Source organism: Apaloderma vittatum, unplaced genomic scaffold (assembly GCF_000703405.1).
Source record: "Apaloderma vittatum isolate BGI_N311 unplaced genomic scaffold, ASM70340v1 scaffold6033, whole genome shotgun sequence".
Lineage (NCBI taxonomy): Eukaryota > Metazoa > Chordata > Aves > Trogoniformes > Trogonidae > Apaloderma > Apaloderma vittatum.
Genome location: NW_009708501.1, coordinates 18,649 through 41,918, shown reverse-complemented (window position 1 = coordinate 41,918; position 23,270 = coordinate 18,649). Strand labels below are relative to the sequence as shown.

At 37.6% G+C, this 23,270-nt stretch overlaps 1 protein-coding gene across 1 annotated transcript in view; it reads left to right on the top strand.

Annotated features, from left to right (window-relative positions):
- CDH9 (cadherin 9, type 2 (T1-cadherin)) overlaps positions 1-12,119 on the top strand; it is a 69,844-nt gene extending 57,725 nt beyond the window's left edge. The window contains exons 9-11 of the mRNA XM_009866576.1: positions 7,562-7,679; positions 7,765-8,016; positions 11,216-12,119. Of these exons, the coding sequence (XP_009864878.1) occupies positions 7,562-7,679; positions 7,765-8,016; positions 11,216-11,703 (858 nt within the window). The 3' untranslated portion in view covers positions 11,704-12,119. The remainder of the gene's footprint in view (positions 1-7,561; positions 7,680-7,764; positions 8,017-11,215) is intronic.
- Positions 12,120-23,270: the final 11,151 nt, after the last annotated feature.

Here is a 23,270-nt window from a genome sequence, read left to right as displayed (position 1 = left end):
CATACAGCACTCCAAGGCTTTACAGGACTGAGGGATATGGAGAGACAGGAGGAAGCACACTCATGTTCTACCCCGGTTGCCACTCAAGGCTATAGTTAACAGAGTCATGAGGACAGCACTGAATGTAGCATAGATGACTCTAGAATTTCAGGTCCTGCAGAACTCCAGATAGAGCAAGAATATATTGTTCAAATCATGTTTTATGAACAGCTTTACAGATGAAAAAAAGAAAAAAAAAAACATCAAAAATGGGAGAAAAGGAGATGCCGTAGATTGCTGGAGTTTGCATTCAATTCTAGTTGATTTTTGTTCATTGGAATTTAGTATGTGGATTAGAAAAACCGAGGATACATTGACTGAAATCACGTGGCTTCAGAGAGGTACTTGACCATTATTTGAATTCTTTTTCAAGAAAGTCTTACTATTTTTGATGCAAATGACATAAATAGAGAAATATGCATATCAACAACAGTGATTACTTAAATTAAAATAGTGGAAGGAATTATAACATCAGAAAAATGAACAAGGAGTGCCTTTCAACTGAGGTTCATCATCAGAACAGTGTGTCCTAACCAGTGACATAAATTGTTACATAACAATACAGTTCAAGCCTTATAGAATGAGCAAAAAGTCCCTAAACTTCTCATTATTATACCCTCATAGTTTTGTTTTATGACTTATTAGCTGTTTTTTCCAGGTGGAACACATTCATGTAATCCTAGTCATTAATTTCAAACAGCTGGCACATGACCTAAATTGTGTATGTGCAAGAAAATCTCTTTGTACAAAATGAAATAGAGACAAATAAATCTTAAAATCTCAGTATAGTGACTGATAGCAAAGTGATTCATGTACTTTAATTGCATTGATAAAGAAAGGTTCCAGAGCTTACAAACGAATATTTCATTGAAATTAATCATGTGCAATTTTGTCAACCAGCAAACACAGGTTTTGTCATATATTTGAACCAAGTTCAATCCAGGCATACTGCCTGTCAGTCTTCTTAACCCAATTTCCATCTAGTCTAGCTCACTTGATTAAATACTCATTAATGTATAAAATTTAATTTACCTTTCTGGTAAATTCTGTGCTTCCCTAACAACAGAGATGACAGAGGCCCATTAGATAAACGTGGTGATACTCAGACCTCCCTTACATCTAGTATACCCATGTAATTCCAGCAATTTTTTTCCCTAACTGGAAATATCCACAAAAATACTAGAAAGACAGTGTGCATCAAGCATAGCTGCAGAAGAATGAGAGATTCAGAACATTCTATTTGTTAACAACTGGGTTCCTCAAGCAGGCATCTGAGTTCACATCTGGAAGTTTACATACAGTTGACTTGGCATTTCAGAAAACGGATTACCTTCTGTACATTTCTTTTGGTGCCTAAACGTAGAAATGGATATAGAGATACAGACTTTTGAATACTTTGGCCAAGGATGCTAAGTTCCAGATAGCCTGCATTGCTCATGTTTTGCAGTCTCCCGATAATACACTAATGATACAGAATCATGGTGTGTTCATTTACCACTACTCCACCTCATTTCAGAGATCACCTAAAGCAGCTGTCTTATTAAAAGCATTATTGCTTCTTGACACATCACAGCAGTGCTTCTACATCTGGTACCCGTAGCAGGAAAGCCAGACTGGGAAATGCATATAGTTAATCCCTAAATATATTTTTTTTTAATTGGGTCCAGCTATTAACCACACCACTCTCTAAATCTCAGGTGCATCAGGAACCAGCCAGGATGATCAAATATTGCTCCATGCTGCCAAGTGACATTACTCATACTCCCCATAAGCAGCTATTAGAGGCTGCATTTGTTGTTGGGTTTTTTTTTCAGCTCGCCTTAGGAGGGTCAGAGGAAAGAAAATCCCACAGTCTCTCTTCCTCCTCTGCCACTCTTTTGTCTCCAAACAACAATGGTATGACTAGGGAGAAACGTTATCAACAGAGGTGCATTAAGAACTATGTTCATTAGGTTGGAACAGATTGTCACTGGGCAAGTCTGTTCCAGTGGCTAATACATAGGCTAAAGAAGAGCGTGACACAGCCTTCCTCTCGCACAATTTAGAAATCCTTAATCCTTTGATGGCTTGCTAGAGCCCCAGGGACTGTTGTGGGGAAAGCTCTGGTACAAGTTCCCTCATGCCTTTGTCACAGGAATTAATTGGGTCTTTTTAGCCAGATTAGAGGATGAGTCCTCTCCATGGAAACCAGAAGATTTACTTGAAAAAGAGACTAAGTAAACTGAACAATTTGGTAGTAACAGTTTAGCTAATTTCAACACCTATCCATAATAATATTTAAGAAAATAACCTGAGTCCCTTTTTTTGTTTTGCACTGATGCTCTATTCTTTCCTGCCATTCAGGGGCTCTCAGACATCAGTCAGAGAAGGAGTTTGTTTCCTTCTTCAGAAAGCTGGCAGATTTTCTTTTTCATTAGTCTCCATACCTCCCCTTCCTTTTTCAGATGGAGCAGACAGAGATCATATTTTTCACATGGCCACTGCTAATTATCAGTCATGAGTTGTTTGTACATTGTAGCTGTCTCTCTAGGTAGACACCTATTGGCTTGATTTTGTGAGAGACTCTTGCTAACAGTCTGTCTTGCTTTTGAAGTAAGAATTGGAGTGCAAGGGAAAATTTTCCAACTTCTGATAAGCGTTCAGCCCTTCTTTAAAATTGCCAACACATTTGTGGAACAGAGCCAAGACCTGAAAACTCAAACTGTTTTGCATTACCAGACATGAAGCTTTGTTAAGTGGCAGGCACCTTAGAACATTTCTCGAAACATAAAGCATCAAGATCAAAGGTCTTTTCAAGCTTAGATACACATCATGGAAGCTGCTTTCTGCAGCTAGCACCATACAGGTGTACAGGCTAGAACTGCGCCTGAACACATGGGATCACTCAAGCTGCAAAATAACAAGATGAGGAGCCACTGACAGCTGGATTGATTTTGAAACACTTCTGTATGAGGACACTTGAACAGTATTATTACGTTACTCCTAGAGAAAGTAGCCACTTAGAAATCTACAAAATACTCATCCTACTCACTGATGCCGTGCTGTGTTATTAAGATAGTTATTAAGATAGTTAGTTATTAAGATTACATAGTGATTGGCCCTACTGGATCACACAGGCAGGAAAAGGGACATAAAGAAAGAACAGGAGAAACATAACGTTGCTCTTTTACCATTCCCCCACAGCATTTGCACACCACTATGTTCTGATGATTGCCAAAGTGTGGTCTCTCTCACAATATGTTTTTTAATGGTTTACTTCAGACAAAGTGATGAGATCTTTCCAGATTCCTTGCAAAATATTTGCAGCATGAAACAAGCTTAATATATTTCAACAATGACAAAGCCAGTGCTCCAGAATTCAGGATTTGTTCTGTTCTCCTCCATACCACTTTTGAAAAAAAGTTTAAGACAAAACAAACACCAAAATGTCCCAAACACTCTTTTCTGAAGTGTTTTAGTGACATTTTTAAGTCTTATTTCAGAACCAGCTGAAAGTAGACAAATGACATTTGAAAAATTCTGCTGTTTCCCTGAAACTGGAAGTACAATTTTGATGCTACACGACAACTTCTTTTAAAACTTCAGAAAGGTACTGTCTACAACAGTAGATCATCTTTAAATGCCTGTGAATGTGGCATTATTTTTCACTTGCTTATTTATATTGAATTTTGAAAGAATTAATTTTGAAAAAAAAGGCTTAAAAATATGATAGCAACCACCAATACACTGTTGTTTTGAAAAGAAGCAGCAGCAGATTATATTGCAGACATTCTATTTGTCTCCAATTTTGTGGGGTTTTTTATACCTGAAAATATATTGCATCTGTCCATCTATAGATGTCAGCTTGTTCAGCTTTCTTCAACGAACCTTGCAAGAATCTTCCAGGAGCAGGTTGCCTCATTTTTTTAGTGTGTACCCCGGCACCAATCTGTAACTTTGGCTCATTTCCATTACATGCCAAGCCAGTACAGGCTGAAAAGTCCATCTACGAAGCAGCGAGTTGGTGCTCTCTACTGTTAAAGATGCACTAGTAGCTTAATGTTTGCTTTAACGGTTCCTATGTTCCTTTCAGGGGCAGTCCCAAGGCTGAGCCTATGACCCTAGTCTCCTACTTGTGCAGCTCTCCATGTCCACAAATGCAGCCTCAGGAACAGCACGGGCATGATCTGAAGTGCACAGGGATGTTTCTTCTTTCAGAATGCCCCCACTGGCCTTAAAAACACAGTAACCAGAAGGCAAACCCACAAAACAGTATTATAATTGAGCCATTTCCTCAGCTGAAGAAATGATGCCAATAAGAAATAGGACTGAACCCTTTAATAGAATCTCTAGCTTCATCACGAAAGAAATTATTCAAGAAATTTTTCCAGTGGGAATTCCTCATCTTCAACCCAATTTACATTGTCAAGCTGCTACAAACAATTTGTCCTAAATAGAAAACTTTGTCAGTTTAACCAATAAGATCTCTTCAAGAGTATGAGACTGTTTCTTTAAACACACAGAAGTGTACATGCACATGCAACCCTCAAAATAATGACAATAATGCTGTATTTTCCAAATTGTCTTCATTTGCATGGGAAACTACAGAAGCAAGAAAAGAATTCTTTTTGTCTTCTCTAAGCCCAAGATGCTTAAAATACATTTGAGTAAAACTAATTTTCTTGAAATAACTCTTCTCTCTTAAATTTTTTTGTATCAGAGATTTTTCTTTGAACTCCTGGTGAAGAGTGATCATAACTCAATGTTCTCAACTGCTTCAAAATGGAAGAACACATTTCCAACATAAAATTACAAAATGTATATGAAAGAGTACTAAGATTTTTCATATAACTGTGATATTTACAGTAACAATAGCTCTTTCATTTCTACAGTGATTACCATTAACATTATTCTCTTTTATTTACAGCTGCATAACTGAAAAAAATCCTTAATTACATAACATTTCTAATTTCCTTTCACCTATTCATCATTTGGAAAAATTCACCTGCAGCCATCCTTTCTCATTGTTCTTTTACTGTCTCATCTTTCTTAGCAGAAGAACAGCTAGTTCTCAATTTATGCAGCCAATATTTAGAGCAGGTAATAAGTTTTTTGGCTTTTTTTCTTCTTCAGCCTTACCCTCAACGATAAGTTTTCAATGTAATTAGGTTCCTCTATGCCTGGCACAATTGTCCTCCTCCAAGTGATTTGCACATGAAGAGAATCAAAACCAGATCCTACAAACATCCCACTGATTACATCTCAAAAAGCCCCAAGATACTCAACTGCAATTTCTGGTAGCTATTTTATCAGGGTATTTTCGCCTTGAGTTCTTCAGCAAGTAATTGCACAAATATTATCCCTTATTCTAATTTCCTCTCTTCCGTTACTTTAACACTTTTTCTGTCTTTTCAAACTTGTAAAAATGTGAGAGGAAAATTTTCCCATTTCAGCTTGGTATTTTAGTCCTGTCAGAAGGTGGTTGTTTTTTTCACAGCAGTATTACGTTTTTGCATTAAACAATGCAAAACTAAAATTAAGCACCATCCTGGTCTTGTTCTCTGTATTGCTACTCTCAGAGGCAGATTAGGATAAAGAGAAAAGCAATCAGATATTGAAAAAACATTGGCATACTCAGAGACTCAGCAACATAGCGAACAGGCTGCTTTGCCCTAAACCAGGATTTGGCTACTCTTGGGAAAGAGCTAAAACTTTTTTTAAAAAAAATAAATCTAAAGGCAATGATTATCAAATGCTTTAAAAGTTAAGGGATCTTAATATGTAGTTACTATTCTAATCACATTTAGAAAAACTGCATAATCCTGCTTACAGCACTGTCTCATTTTAATGTACAATGCTGATGTTCACAAACTACCTTTCAAGTTCCTCAATGTCTCAAAAATAAAACTAAAGTTATATAAAATAATGTGTTTGTTTTAGAAGTGAATGAGCCAAACTCAGACCTCTCTACTGTTGTTTATTTAACAACAACTAAATATTATTAGCTGTAATAAAAGTATTCTGAAATTAACTAGAAAAAATTAGGTGAAATTCTCATTGTGCGGTACAGCACTAGCAGCAATGTTTTTTTGAATGATACAGTAAGAAAAAAAAACCTTTGGTATTTTTGCTGGCCCTATTATTGTTTGTCTGATAGTGTTCCATTCCAAGAGATGCTAAATATCCTCCAAAATTTAACTGTATCCTCAAGTCCTACTCAAGCTGATGTTAAGAGAAAGTGCATAAGAAAAAGGCATTCCTTACTTGATTGCTGAGAAGCTTAAAAATTGTATCAGTGCTACTTGTCAATTACTCTATTTCTTGAAGAACTCATGCTGTGCTTTCCCTGGAAATATCAGAAAAACAAGCCACGAAGTCTTTGATAACAAGTGGCTTTGATGTCTGTGGGATTTCAAGACACCCTACACACTGGAAACACTCGAAAACCTCAAGGCAGGCATTGGCTCCCTCACGGCTTTAAAGGAAACGAGCCTGACTGCCAAGCTCTTTGTGCCTTTAAGTTTAGGAACTCACCCGTATTGAGTTGCAGCATCCTCAGTGAAGCTTATTCCCTTTCTCATGCTATCAATCTTCAGGATCTTGTGATTGAACTCAGACATGTCTTTGCAAGCCAAGGTGGAGTATGGGTCACTCTGCAGCATGATACCCACTAGGGAGTACAGAAGATACAGCAGTCATTCATGGAGTTACCACGAGTCATGCAACCTGGTGTGGTGCTAATTGTTTCAAGGCATTTCACAAACCACAGCTATTCCCAGGTAGCTTTTCCTTCTTCAGTTCTGCAGCTGTTTTCTTTAGCCCCTATCTATTGGTCTAGCAGCAGATAGATAGAAAGAAACAAATTGCTAGGGTGTATGTATGTCTATAGATACACGAGTATGGACTTTTTCACATTTTAATGCACCAGTACCTCTACAATCCCGAAGTGCTGCTGAAGCCTCTCTCTTTTAGTCCACTCTACTCTGACCCTATGCAGCCACTATTATCAGCATATCCCAGCTGGGCTTGAGTGGCCTGGTTAGGGCAGCTGTAAAGCTCCACAGCCAGATTTTTCAGTTTAGGAGGGAGTAAAGCATTTCTTTTTATTACCTCAGGAGACCGGAGCATCCTGCCAGTGCACTACTCCAATTTACTGGCAGGAGTGGGTGAGGTGGACTGGGATTATATCCATTTAACAACTGGTTTACACACTACTCTGAGTAAATGCTACATGAGGACACAGATTTATGGCTCACTTGGAAGGGCAATTGTTTATCACTGCAAGATACTGAATACAAATCAAAGCACATGGCTGTCTTGCACTGAAGACTGGACTCTTTTTCATCCTCTGATATGTATTTAACAATAAAACAACAATTTGCTTACTGTAGCCTCTTATGTTTACATGGGGAACACTTGGCTTAGGACATCAGTTTGTATCTTCAGATAGAGATTCATTGCGTTTTTACTGGATGTCAAAAGCAGAGACCCTATTTCAAACGCAATATTTCTAAAATAGCATGAAATATTGTTTCCTTTATAGCTGATACAGACTGTGAGTGCAGTTGACAAAGATGAGCCTCTTCAAGGACATAAATTTTTCTTTGAGCTGGTGCCAGAATTTGCTGTTCATCCAAACTTCTCCATTGTAGACAACAAAGGTAACTGGACCAGTACCACCCCCAGCCCCGATACCACAGAAAACTCCATCCAGCAGCGTTTATTTATTCTGATTTTCTCTTCCAGATAACACCGCAGGAATTATGACCAGAAGAAATGGATACAGCCGCAGTAAGATGAATACCTATCTCTTGCCCATCATAATATTTGACAATGACTACCCAATCCAGAGCAGCACGGGCACGCTGACCATCCGAGTGTGCGCCTGCGACAGCCAGGGGAACATGCAGTCCTGCAGCGCTGAGGCCCTGCTCCTCCCGGCTGGCCTCAGCACCGGGGCGCTGGTTGCCATCCTCCTCTGCATCGTCATCCTGCTGGGTAAGCACCTGCCATGAGGTGTGCAGTTGAGTAGGCAAATGTCTGGTCACTTCTAGGACCCAGATATTGTTCAACACCTTACTTATAAACCCTGCAGAACAGTATTTCCTACCTGATGTAGTATTTTTTTTAATTTGTTTTTTAACAATAATTTTCTAAGATGGAAAAGCAGCTGAGAGAGTGGGAGAGGGAGCTACTATAAGCTGTTTGTCATCATTACTATTCAGAAGAATGTGTGAAAAGATTGAGTCTATCAGTGTTATTTAGATGACAAAAATTTGAAAATCTAGGGTCAGTTTTAAATACCATGCTCATCTAGGACTTTGAAATCATATTCATGAAGTTCAATGGTAAGTCCCTCAGTGATTAAAAAATATCAATTACATTAGCTATTTAATCATGATTGATTTGTAATTTTTATACTCAGGAAATACATAGCTCAAAAGCATAGACTATAAGTGTTCAATTGCTTGCAAGTTGTAGTGAGAGCAGCTGATCAAATAAAGCGTGAGCACAGAAGCATCAGAGCAGAAGCATTAGAAGGGTGAGATGATATATGAAGAAACTAGAATAAATGTTAGCTCATCATCATCATGGCTAGGCTTCACGAACGAAGATATAGGAAGGGCTCTACCCACACTTGCTACAAGCGCGCTGATGGCTAAAAAGGCCGATGTGGGATAGGCAAGTCCGGTTGCAAAAGGCACAGCAGAAAGTCTCCTTAAGTGGTATTGGCGAGGCACGGTTCTTTCTGCGTTGTCTCTTCTCCTTGAGACTAATTCTACATGCGTTCTGAAAGGAGGCAGCAGCGTTATGGATGGTGTGTCTCCACGTCTCCTGACTGGAGGCCAGAGTGGACCACTGATGGCAGTCAGTATGGCCAGAACGGAGGTATTGTTTCAGAGAGTCCTTGTATCTCCTCTTTGGGGCTCCTCTGTTGTGGCAGTCGGTGGTGAGTTCACCACAGAGCACAACCTTAGGGAGGCGGTGATCCTCCGGAGATGTGCCCTGCCCAGTGCATATGTTAGCTCATAACCTGGTGTTAAGAACATAAAAATTGCAACTTTCTTACGAGAGAAGTGCATCCTTAAAAGTGCTATCATCTCTGCTTTCCAGACAAATAATGGAAAACCTCTTTCCATTTCTACCTGTCCTAGCAAACACAATTTGCCAAGGGGGTAGTGATGAGCTTACAGGTGTCAGTTTATATAATTCTAAGGAGAACACTTTTTTTTTCAGTTTTTAGACTGGATTCAAACTACCTCCAGTAAATATTCAGAGGACCACAGCGGTTGCTAGGAGAGTAGCAAAACATAGGAACTATATCTGTACTGTCAAGCATAGGGAAGGGAGGGTACTTGAGCTCTGACAAATTGTCCATGCTGCTCAGGTTCAAGCATCACTGCTGGCCTGGTTTCAGCACCAGCCCGGTTGGATTCCCCAGGACGTTACCCAGGCGTAGTCTGAGCAGCAGAACTTGCAGGGCACTGCTTCCAGGAGATAATTATAGTTCAAATTCTGCCAGGTCTGGCTCTCCATCTTGTGTAGTTCGTAACGTCATGTCAACAGGGTCTGCATCTTCAAAGCCACCCTCTGTGTCCCAAGATAGAGCATAAAATGTGTTCCATGAAACATATAACCTCACTCACTATGAAAACATCTCTCTGATCAGCTGCAATGCTTTAGTACTGAAACACTGAAGGAAAACCAAAACCCAAGTGTGCTTTTGGACCACAACAATATCCCATGAGACCCAGAACAGGCTTAGGGACCAGTGCTGTGCAAAACATGTGTTATCACTTTGTGTCTCTTGGCCTCTGAGCCAGAGACCCTGCTCCACCTAGTGCTGCAGACATGGCTGAAGCCACAGTTGCATAAGCCTGAAGAGCATCTAAACAGAACTGTTAGTCTACAGCTGGTGTAATTCCCATTTCATTTTTCAATGAGATGTAATGTGTTAGGATAGCAGACTGGTGTCATCATGCCCAAAATAAGAGAGATATTAAGTACTTGGCTGTGAAAGACATGTCTTCATAACAACCTTTATGTGTTCTGCCCCACTCTTGAATATGAAGTTTCTAAACTTACTTAAGTGAGGTATAACTTGTCTAGCACTAGGAAAACTTGAAAAGAACAGCTCTTGTACAGATATAAAAACTGCAAATAGAACATAATAGCCTTTCCATTCACAGTGTTGTACCATGGCATGTGGAAGATTGCGATTCCCCCTTCCTATGCGCAGCATGTCCAATCTGCCCTTTTATTCACCAGTAATCAAGTCATTCAGAATAAAAGCTCTGCTCCTAAGACTCAAGAAATGTACTTGGCGCTGCTGCAACATGTGGTTCAGCAACCACTGTTACGCCTCATTGATAGATGATCTTGCTGGCCTTTCCTATTTATTCCAGCTACTGGAGCTGGGGTCAGATTTTTGAATGCCTTTAAGCATTGAGTTCCTACTGAAATCAATAGCATTTAGGCACCAGAATGTATTTACAAATCTTAACTTCAGCTTTTCATATCCCTCTATAGAGGTTGATTTTTGTGTCAGTCCTTACCTCTCCAAAAGGAAGAGTTATTCAGCTAACATTTCTTAAACTAGGGGCATCATGATTTAAAAAGAAACTTCAAATAGCAAAGATTGGATTTCAGTTCTCTCAGTCATTGAAGCCAAAAATGGTTTTGTCAATAATATTGATAGCTGAAGGTCTTTGGGTTCTTATTTTCAGAAAGACCTGTAGATCCCATTTTCAAAAATGAATTAGGCACTTCGGAATACCTAAATCACTAGCTTTCAAGAGTGTGAATTACTTTTGCCAAGTATATTCAGCTACATTTGATGGAATCACCCTCAGTGACTGCTAGGAAACGAAAATTAAAATCAAACCCTAGTAGGATGATAAATTTTAAGACTTTGTCTGCTTTTCAACTTCATCTTGATTTTATCTGTATTTCAAACATACTTTTTTTTTTAATCATTGGTCTCATAGGTTTAAAAAAGCGTAAGTTTTTGACTGCTATAAAATCATTATTTTTCCTTTCTAACTTCAACTTGAAGTCAGATTTTATCCCTATTCTCCTACTATAAATACCATCCCAGCCTTAAAACTTTCCCAGTTCAACAGATACTGCAAAACACTTGCTCGCGTATTTAATTTCTAACTACCAGTTTCTTCATTCACCTTTCGTTTCCTCTCAGTATTAGTTGTCTTGTTTACGGCTCTCAAAAGACAGAGGAAGAAAGAACCCTTGATCATCTCAAAGGATGATGTTCGGGACAACATTGTGACCTACAATGATGAAGGAGGTGGGGAAGAAGACACTCAGGCTTTTGATATTGGCACCCTGAGAAATCCAGAAGCAAGGGAGGAAAGTAAGATGAGAAGGGATGTTATCCCAGAAGCTATATTTCAGATAAGACGGACTGTGCCTCTTTGGGAAAACATTGACATCCAGGATTTTATTCATAGAAGATTAAAGGAAAATGATTCAGACCCAGCTGCCCCTCCTTACGATTCTTTAGCAACATATGCCTATGAAGGAAATGATTCCATAGCGAATTCCCTCAGCTCCCTGGAATCGCTTACCACGGAGGGCAACCAAGACTACGATTACCTCAGTGACTGGGGACCTCGCTTTAAAAAACTAGCAGATATGTACGGTGGAGAGGACAGCGATCGAGACTGAGAAAGTAATCTGTGACCTGGTCAGTGTTAGTGGAATTCATGTCTATGTTACTAGATAAAGTGGCCTACTCTTTCTTACTTGGGAATAAAAAATTTACAAAAAATAGATGTTGTCTTAGTAAGGGTTTGCTTAATCAATAAGTCAACGTGAATGAATATGAATAATTTAGAATTTAAAAAAAAATCTATAATTCACCCTCTCTGCCTAGAAACCTCTGACTAAAGGTTTGTATTGACAATGAAAAGACAATAAAAGGCTTTTTGTGCCTTTAACAATGAGATGGAAACAATTTTTTTAACAGCTTTGCATTATCTTTCCTACTAGCTGGGACAGTGTGCACCTGCATTGTAACATAATCTCAAAAATATACTTTAAAAGAAGAGTAATATTACTGCCATATTTATTGAGTTAAAGAATGTCTGTGTGTTAATTCATCATGATATTTTTATATATGTATATTTATATTTTTCTATTTTTATTAAATAAACTAGTATTTATAAAAACACAACTTACTCACGTACTTTGTCAATCATAAAGAAACTGTCAAACCTGAGCAAAGGAAACTGCATATTGTGCAATACTTAATTTTTGAATGCATCTTCTTTTATTGGATTAGTGGTTGAAATGTACTGTGCAAGAACAATATGGATAGAGTGTTCTGTAATGGGAATGCAGTGTAGAAAAAAGAATTATTTTGAAAAACTGATTACAAATAAATGCAGTCTGACTTGCAATGTGTATTACTATATGGCACAATAATACAGTTTCACTGTGAAACTCGCCCCCACATACTTTTTATATGAGCAGGTGACCAGTGAGAGGATTTAACACATATACGCCTGGGGATTTAAGGAACAATGAAGGTTTCTTCTGGTAGATATGAAAACTATTGTATAATATGCCTTTTGAAAAATGGAATAATTAAGCAAACATCAATAATGAAAGGAATGCTTCTGTATTCTAATCTTATTTTGGGAGTTTTGTGGCAAATCAGACACACTACTAATAGCTTGTTTTTAAATTGAAGTGAGCCAAGCAATGAAAACAAAGTCAAAATAATATGTTATTAAAGATGTTAGTGTCCTCTTCCTTCAAAGAAGTGCATACATTTGCATATTTTCTAAAGTGTTAATGGCAATCTTCAAGTATATATTTGTGTTAATATCTATTTGCTGGATCAGATTTCACGCAATGAACATATTTTCACAACTCAGGATAGGAGGAATTTACCTGGATCACATACGACCCGAGAGTTGCAATATTATTCCATGTTTGTTTAAAAAAAGAAAAAAAAACAACTCAAATGTATGAAAAAGAATCAGAGATGTCAACAATATAGGAGGTACAATACCCATAGAACTTCCATTTTTAATATCAACTTCAGGAAAAAAAACAGGTGCATACAGACATCCAAAATAATCATGTTTTAAGGTTTCCTTTAGGTTTCTGAGTTATTTTTCAGATCTTTTGGAAAAGATATGCATTCCCAAACTACTGAGGTACTCATAACTCACCAGAAATATAATAAAGAGCCTACACACTGGGTCACTTTACCCAGACATAGGAACATAGGAACACACTCCTGCCTAATATTTTCCTCTCTACTATGTTGACTGGCAGATTATTACTAAAAAATGTCACTTTATTATTATCTATTTTATCCCTTTACCATATGCTTCTGCTAGTACCAAGGATGTATCTCAACTTTTCTGGCACTGAACTTTTTTTTTGTGGTAGTAAGAGTGTGTGTATGTGACTAGGGATTGGGGTTCCAAACAAGAACCTCAACAGCTCACTGTGAGCTGCACGTCAGGTCCGCAACATTATGATATAAAAGCCATGTGGCAGCATTGTACAGAAATGTGGTGTAGTAACAAGATGTCAGTGTACAGTTAAATGGCATAAAAATGTATATTTCTTTTTTTCAGAATAGAATAGTTACACATGCAAAAAAACCCACAACAACCCCAAAACAAATTAAAAAACCTTCCCCTAAGCAGTTTTCTTATGCATTGATGACAACAGGCATTAACTCCTTTGACTCTACCAAAGGCATTTCAACTGCTAATGGTCTAATTTATGTCAAAAATTGTATTTTAAAGTCATGTTTACACTTTACTTCTCACATGCTAAGCAGACAGATAGAACACATAAGTGTTTTCGTCACTGCATACTGGAATATTGTTAATGTTTTACAGCTGAATTTCTAGATGAATGTGAGAAGTTCCAGAAAGAAAAATCAGAATGGCCAAGTTAAACATTTTTGCCTCTGCCATGGGAATATGAATGGGGGAGAAATGAATTCTAGAATAATATTTCAGGAATATAACATGACTATTACTTAGTACACATATGATTGCCTATATGTAAATGTGAGTGTATAGATATGCCTATATAAAAAACCATCATGGTACTACCTACAAGGTTAACCAGCAGAAATCCTTAGGTTCCACTTCTATTCAGAGATGTCTATCTAAGAGGAAAAAAAGCATAGCAAAGTACAAGACATATTCAGTTAGGTGCAAACCAAAGGACATAAACCAATCTGATTTTACAGATTGTTTTATGCTGTTCTAGCATTCTGCTTTTAGAGGTTGTATTTTACACTTCAGTTCAATTTCAGTTTATGAATCGTAACTCAAATAAGTGGGGATCCGGCTTGACTTCTACTTAAAAATCACTTTCAAATTTGAGATTTTGCATCTTCGTTAAAAATCTCACAGGAAAAGAACTGCAGAAAAGTGCTATGAACATTATTGTTCTTGCATTCCAAAGAAATGCTGTTGACATTCGTTCTGGAGGGAAGCAAGTGCTTCTGTGCAGAATAAGCCCATTGGCTGTCACTGAGCACCGTGCAAGAGAGGAAATCCAGGTACACCTACTTCTTTCCATTTACTCCTCATCCCCCACCACCCCCATCCAAAGTGAAGCACTCTGCAGCACCCTTCGCCCACTCCAGCAAAATTCATTAGAATACCTTTTAGCAAATTTCAGATCACCAGTAAAAGCTGAAGAAGCGACAGCGTCTTGTCACAACTTCAATGTCTTTTTCCTCTTGCTGCTGTGCACTGTTTTAGTAGGAAACACATTTTCATAGCAGTCCTCTGACTTAAAATATGAGCGCATTCCTGATTTTGTTCATTTCACCATGGAATTTGACACAGCTCCTGTCATAACACATATTAATATACCTTCATCAAGCTTAGAACGAACTTCATAATTTTAAAAAGCATTTGCTTTTAGAGTCAGTGTGCCAAGCATTTCTCCCATCACTTCTCACAGGGGAATGACAGCCTGTACAAAGTAAGCCTGCACAAACACAGATTTTGATTTTTAGTGGGAGTAAAAATGATAATAACGTTGTTGACTGCTTATAGCGATGTCCTTCAATTTACCTTTAGAGTTACTGGCAGACATTTAGACCATGTTAGAAACAAGTTTCTGATCTGTTAGAGTAGTGCAAGGATATCTCTGGAGCAGCACAGGACCCAAAAACCAGTCCAGGACCCTTCCAGCCTTCCTCTCTCTCCGGCAGCAGGAGGCAGAACGACCCTCTCGCACACAGCATTGCCTGAGTACCTTACCTGGCACTCAGTGCTGAAAGAAGAGGTGCAAGCTGGAGCTCCACAAGTGCAAATGGTGAGAAGGAAATTAGGGCTGGGATTTTTGTCACTTGAGAATTGCTCTTGCAGCTGTCATGTAGCAGGCTGCTAGTTGCTAGGAGCAACGATAATAATACTTACTTCTTATATAATGCTTTTCATCCCTAGTTTTTTAAGCTTTTTACAAAGAAGGTCAGTGTCATTATCACCATTTTACAGGTAGGAAAAGCACTTATTTGTGCACCGGTTTCCCCAAGGACACCCAGCAGGACAGCTGTGAAGACAAGAACAGAAGCCTGCTCTTCTCTTCACAGGCCACAACGCCTTGAGGACGCCTAACCATTTGGGAGGCATTAATTTATATACCTTCACTGCTTAAACTGATCAGAAATGTGTTTAATTACCTTTTACTGCCACATAAATTTCAGACATCTTAAAGGAAGATGCCCTACCATAGGATACCACGAGTCAAAGTTCCTTTCCAAAGTAAGGTTCTGCTCTGGACAAGTGTTTCTGAAACAGGTCCAAGATAGTTACAAGAGAAGTTGAGATGCTTACCTGAAGGAAAGTGGATGGAAGATACTTTTAATTCCAGGTACAATGTGAAAAGGAGAGATAAAGAAGTATGGAGTAAGCCCTAAAAAATGTAGGAATATGCCCAGCTTCAGCAAAGGAATAGCTTTAACCTAAAAGTTAATCTTTCGTTTAAAGTAGCTGAGAATGGGACAGAAGGGATGGACAGTGGAATACTTTCAGGTTGTAGTACCCAACACCAGCTGCTATCCACTCCTTCAGAATTAATTATTTTTAATTTCTAAGGACTCCTTCCATGCCTTTCCATTTGATTTCTTGATGAGGTATTATCTTTTGATTACTGAAAAAATTACTTTTCCCCCAGCAGTTCCAGACTGGTAATTTAATGACAAATCTTTAGGAACAAGCCTGACCAGCTCTCAGCGGAGAAAATAAGACACGAAGAGGCTCTTCAGCACCATCCCCTGTGTAAGTGAAGGGCTTTGTTTCAACTAACGCTCAAATTAGGATACAGAATGGACACCAGGCAGCATGGCACCATCCAATGGGATCCAAAGTGAGAGCCAAAGGGAGTAAACAGCTTCCCCACCTGCTAACACATATGCTGCCATCTGCAACTTACTGACCAAGGGGGAAGTTTGATCTTTTCCAAAGCAATGGCAGCGCGTTTTCCTCTGCGCTATGGCTGAGTGCCTTCAGCCGTCCTGCGCAGCGGTGCCAGAACATTTGTTGTCACTGATATTCAGCCAACCTGGGGCTGTTTTACAGCCAGCTTTTGCACAGCACCACCAGATTTCTCTCACGGCGTTTTTCTTCCAAAGTCAGTGATGTGCTGCTGTAATTCATGTCGATTCATTGCAAAGTACCATGAGATATCACACACTGTAACTTTTTATAGCAAACAAACCCCTCATGTCAATGGTCTCTCTCTTGACTTTATGAAAAACCCTTAAAAACTAAATGAAAATGAATTGCTCATTACAATAATACAAACACATGCCTCTCCAAGTGATGTAATCTGATGTAATTTGCACAAGTATTTGAGTGACGTAAAGGAAACCTCTTTCAATGTTTTAAACCAGATACCAGATAGTTGCACGTAAATTAAAAGCTTGATCCTAATGATCCTATAAATCATGTTTAAATAAATGTAAAAGGGTTAGATAGCACTGTATATAAAATTTGCAGAAAGATTCTTTGTTCAGATTTTTAAGTAATCTTATAAAAACTAGGAACATGTAAATTCTTACATAAGGTAGAGGGGAAAACAAAGGTGATACAGTTCTACCTAGCAAATAGTTTGCTTATTAACAGAAGTTCTCATTACTAAATTGCAAATTTTGAGTATTTCCGTAAGGCAACATTTGCAAGGTAGAAGTTCTGACATGCCCTATCGCTACATTTAGGGAAACTTGCCAATTAATACTTTTGTCAATGGATTTTTGTCATATGTGCATAAATATGGCAAATCACGAGAAAACATTCTTCTAATCTCACATGTTATGTGTCAGTGTCTGAATTTTGTAGGATAGGACTGCCAGCACACCCAAAGAGGCACAGAAGCAGAATTTCAAAGCAGCTAGTTCAAAATTAGTAGATAAATCAGTTTGCAACAAAATAATACACAATTCATATGCATAATACATATTCTAAATAAATTTTACTATGTAATTAAATAACAATTTATCCTGTGGCTCTTGTAATAGACATAGTTCTTTAAAGCATTGCACACAATTTCTATGAAGCTAGGGGGTCACAGCAGACACTGGTTTTTAAGAAAATTCCTGCCATGTCAGGGTTATCCTACCAAAGATGGGAATGAATGATGTCATGATGAACTGTAACAAGTATATACTGCTCAAAAATATAAATCCAGGCAGCATAAATCTACATAACACATCAATCATTGAACCTACATAGCAGGTCTGAATTACACTGTCATGTTCTGCCAATCTGAAGAACAAATCCATTTTTCCCCACGTTTCCTTTTCTCCATTGTCTTCTCCTCATCTTTTGAAATTAGCTCCAGGACTTTCACCTGCATTCTCAGAGTACATAGGAAATTAGTTACCATTATACAATAACTTGTGCATCCACATACACCAGTGTAGTGCTGCCTTCTAATTTTGTAGTCTTAATTTTCTCATTGAGTAAAACAGCAAAAGAAACTGTTGTGGTTTTGCTTTCCAGAGCATCATTGCTACTCCTAATTTGCTACTGATCTTTTGTTCATGTAAGCAGCCAAACCTGCAGACTGTAAATAGAACAGACTGAAGAAACTAATGTTCTTTCCCTTCTCCTTCTGACAAACAGATTTCTCCATCAGTTCAGCTCTTTCAGGTTGGTTTAGATACTGGGACACTATTATTGTTCCTAAGAGATGTTTAGTACGACAATAATTTGACTATTGTTTCCATTTCTCTAAGTTCACTTCTGAATGATTGATTCATTCTCATTTCAGGAACGTGAAAGATCTATTTCATTGCTCACTTTTTTTTTTTTTAACTAAAGGACATGCCTCTGTATAACAGTAATATCGGTAAGCTCTAACAAGTGGCCTCTAGAAAGGAAAGAGGAAAGCTTAATTCAATACTTATCCTGTCTTATCCTGGACTATCATTTTAATAGCCACTAATAGATCTATATTCCATGAAGATTTTAAAATCTCTTTTGATTCAATTTATGCTTTGAATACCTTCTATTTAATTATGATCTGAGCTTGCGCTTGATTTAAGTCTGCTACCTGATTTTCTCAAAAACTATGAGAACATTTTACATTTTTTTAAATTCAGTTTTTAAAGTTATTTGACTATCTTTTCATGCATAAATAGGTTTTGAATAGTTAATTAAAAAAATACAATACAAGGATATAATTTCACTCAGAGATGATTAATGTAGCGTTGTTTCAGCTTCCTGAAAAACTAAGTGTGCTCATTAGAAGCTATAAAGCATCCTTGTGGCACCTAATTGCTTAAGGATGATAAATTAATAGAAAATAGATTATTGGGTTTTTTTAACTTTCACGCAATAAATAGATGTTTGGAGAAAGGGCAGGACAAAAGAAGAATATTTATACACAAGTTCTTTAAGTATCGTAGATCACATGTCAGATTACAGTTTGGGAAACATGAAAATTAATCATAAGAGAAAGTTACAGAGATACCAGAATTAGATGTGTGGGAGGATGAAAGATAATGGAAATTTGGGAACAAAATTCAGAAAGAAACATTTTGATCACGTTTTAAAGATGACATATGTCACAGAATGCTACCAGGCTGATCAAGAACAGAAACCGGCTAACCAGAAATCTGGTTGTGTGTCTGCACTCTGCTACTGGTTTTAGTAGTGGGGAGAATCACAAAACTGGAAAAGGTTAAATTCGTAAATTAGTTTTGTTGATAATCAGAACAACAGTGATCACTTTTAAACCTCTTCCAGTGATTAATCCTATAAATATTTTATTATTTGTATGCAAAAGATGAGCAAATTCCAAATCAATTCTTTTTTAAACTATTTTGTTCTTATTTTAAGGACTTTTGGTAGTAATTTCAAAATAATGTGATGCACAATCTCTCCTTCTAAGATGTGAACTTCCATACATCTTGTGATTGCTACCAGACAATAGAGTCCTAGTTCAGTAAACAGTTCAACAAAAATGAGGATTCCTAATGCATTAACTGCCAGTGACTTGAAGATCATATTTGCTCAGTCTCCTAGTAGAAATACTGTTTTCATTCTTAGTCGTGCCTCAAACACAGCATGGAAGCTGGATGTCAAGCTGTGTCCCTTTTCTGCTCTTGCATCACCTACCGTTCTGCAATTAGAACTTATGGAGTGAAAAGGGAAACAGAAGGAAGAAGATTTTCTGGCATTAAAAAAAAAAAGAACATAAAGTTTCTTCTGATATCGTGTAGGTTAAGAAATAATCCAGTCAATGGCCTGCTTCCGAAATACAGAATTATTTTTAAAAATTTAGATAAATAAAACAAAGACGTATCCTTTAAAAACAAACAGCTTTCCACTCACACCATTCAAATTTGAGAAGACCAATGGAAAAAGGTCTAAATATCAGGTCTGGTCTACAAGACATTTCTCTTCAGAAACATAGGGTATTCCATTTAAAAGTAGGAATAGGGATATATAGAATTAATATGAGGAAATTCAATATCAAAACACTAATATTTGTTAAACTGGAGAATTATCTCCCCAGGAAAAATGTAGAAGCTTGTTTCCTTGTTACAATTTAAATTAACTAAGAGAAGAACAAACAATAATGCGGTCGAGAACCATTCTGCTAAGGCATGGGGAGTGGAAACAGAATGAAGGGGTAATTACTAAGACAATGTTATTCTTTTACAGCAGTAGCATCTGCAATATTAAATAATTATACCTAGATTCTTTTTTTTTATTACATAGCATTGAGATGCATAACCTGGTCCTGCAGAGTTTCTCCACTTGCAAACCTCTGAATACCTGAAAAATACCTTTATCAACTTGTCTTCATAGAGCAAAATTCTATTTTTTGAAAGAAGAGTCTCATTTCCTAACACTGCTACAGAAGCATAAGCCCTCTGAGGCATAGTAATGCCAAATTTACAATCCTGCTGTGCTTTTTATGTGTGTGTTTTCAAAAAGAAATGTTTATGCTAATGCAGCAAAATGCTTGAATCAGCCCAGTATGTGTCATTTGTATGTTCTCTTGCATTCCTAAGGAATATTAAAAATATATAGTGTTTCATTGGCCTTAATTTCAGCATTATACAGAAGCAACCACAAGAAAATATTAAATATTTTTATTATATCTGAAAAATATTAAACATGACATTCAATGTATCAGCTGTTAAAAGCATACATTTCTTGTGCTGCTTCTTGGGATGTAATCAAAGAAAAACAAATCACAATATGTCAGATATGGAAATTCAAATCTCATCAGAATATACACATTTTGTACGCTACATTCATATATAAATATTACACACATTTTGTAGGCTACACTCATATATAAATATTATCATTCCCATGTGGACCTTTTCTTTATTCTTTCCCATTTTTTGTATAATACAGCACTGAAATAAATTTGATGTACTGCTATTATCATACTGGGACACACACAGAATACACAGAAGAAGTAAAGGAAGAAACAAAGAAGAAAAGGCGAAGAGTACTTCAGTGTCTTCTGTAGGAAAATGTTAGTAGGTGTAGGGATGTCTGACTGGCTTCTGCTGTTTCTGCCCCACTTCCTCAGGTACCCAGAATGCTACCAAATATCAAATACAACCCACAGGGAAAACTGCTAACCTTCAAGACAAGGAAGGATGAGGTTTTGCATGCAGAGAAAGACAGCCAGGGCCCTTGAGAAGCCATGAATCTCAGTCCACGACATGGGGAGGAGAGTGAAAATGAAGCAAAACCTAGAAGGTACACTCAAGAACATGTATTAGTTCTTCACTGTGGAGCTTCCCACAGAGGAAGCCAGGAGAGAAGATGTGCAAGTTGTCATCTCAGCACAGCGCAGCACCAAGTCTATGAAGCTGATCTCACTCACAGTTCTGTTGCTGTTATACTGACATCTGAATATCTGTGGCCAAATCCTTGACTTTAAAGCCTATTTCATGTTTGTTTGTTTCTAATACTTTCTGGCTTCAAACAGGAAATTTATCAGTCCTGTTGTTACACAGAACACATTAATTTTCATTAAATTTTATTCTACCTAGAAAAAGATTCAATAAAATATGCCAAGCATAAAATTAAGCTAAATTATTAAAATGACGTTTTACCTCTTATATAGATTTTTTTAATCATTCCTATATTTTTTTCTTATGGAATTTTCAAAAGTACTTTTTATTATTGTCTTCTTGTCTAAAGGAATATCAGATTTTCTTCTGGATCATAAGCATACTGTGTAATGAGTATGCCAGATGTGTGCAGCAATTTGGAAAGCTATTCTGTAGAAAAGATTACAAAGTTAAAACACATTTCTTCAAAAGTTTATTTTAGTGTAGAACAGGAAAAATATTGCCATAGATAAAAGTTTTCAGTTTTTGTTGTCACCTCCTATTTATTCTTTAATAATATTTGAAATATAATGAAGATAAGGTTTCTTTAACATTATGCTTTGCTAACATGGCCCTGTAGAAAGCTCTTCAGACAGGTAACAAAATTAGTTTAACAGCACTATGTATTTCTGTACTTAACCCTCACCAGTATATGATTTTTAATACTAGTTGAACGGTCATAAGGAAAGCCCTGGAGTAGTTATCTGCAATAGGACATCACCGAATAAGAGTATGCTTTCTACAGACACTTATGTTTAAAGAAAAACAAGTTCTCAACTGTGCACCGCCTGCTTGCAAACTTGCTATTGTCCAATACGTCAAACCGCCATGCAGGAAAACACAAGCAAGGCCTCAAGCACCAACTTCGAGCTCCGCTGAATGCATTTAGGTTATTTCAGTTAGTTGCTGTGTTTTCACATAGTCTCAAGCCAAGACTGCTACTTTCCCTAGCCTTCTGTAGGAATTCTGTAATTTTTTTTTTTTTTTGACACGCACTTCTTGCCAGAATCCATACCGGAATCTGTGATGCTGTATCCCAATACAGCTTTCCAGTTGAATGAATATTTAGATAAGCAGACAATGTCAGAAATACACTGCAGAACCCACTGCGCCTGCTGTGCTCCTCAGAGACATTTGGCAGGATGTGACTTTCCACTCTGCCAGCTCCCCAGCTTGGTGGAGGAGGAGGCAGTTGCCCTTGGCAGGGCTGTCCTGCCCACCTGGAGCAGCTTGTGTGAAAATGAGGATACAAGCCAAAGAGGCTGCTAGATAACACCACGTGACTTAGCCAAGCAGAAATACACAGCGAATTTACAGTGTGGTTACCTCATGGTCAGAAGTTATGCCTCTCAAAAAAAGTCCTTCAGCACTCATGGTCTTTATGACTGTCCTAGACACATTTCTTAGAAGGATATTGGTTTGTATTTACCATATAAGCTTTATAACCCATTTTCTTTTCCACTGCTGCCTCAGGTGATCAGCATGGATTCTATTAGCTTCAGTCCGGTAGTTGGAATTAATGGTTAGAGAGGGAATACGACATTCTGAGAAGTGTATTAACTGATATAGTGATGCTTCTCACTCTGCTAATGCAACATATTTTTTGTCGGTGCCTTTAAAAAAATGTTTAAAACAAGCATTGCCTCAAATTACATCTTGGAGTGGGAAATTGTCTGCAGTCTCCATTGTTAATTTGTCCTTACCTATGATTGACAGGATATGAATTTTCCTAGAGAAAATGATATGGAGCCATTTCATCACTGGAAATGAGTATAGAATCCTTTTCAGAGTGCTAATTAAATCCTGTTTCCTATCGCTGGGATCCTCAGGTCAGTTGAAGACGAGATTTTAAAGCTAAATAGCTAGAGGAAGTGTG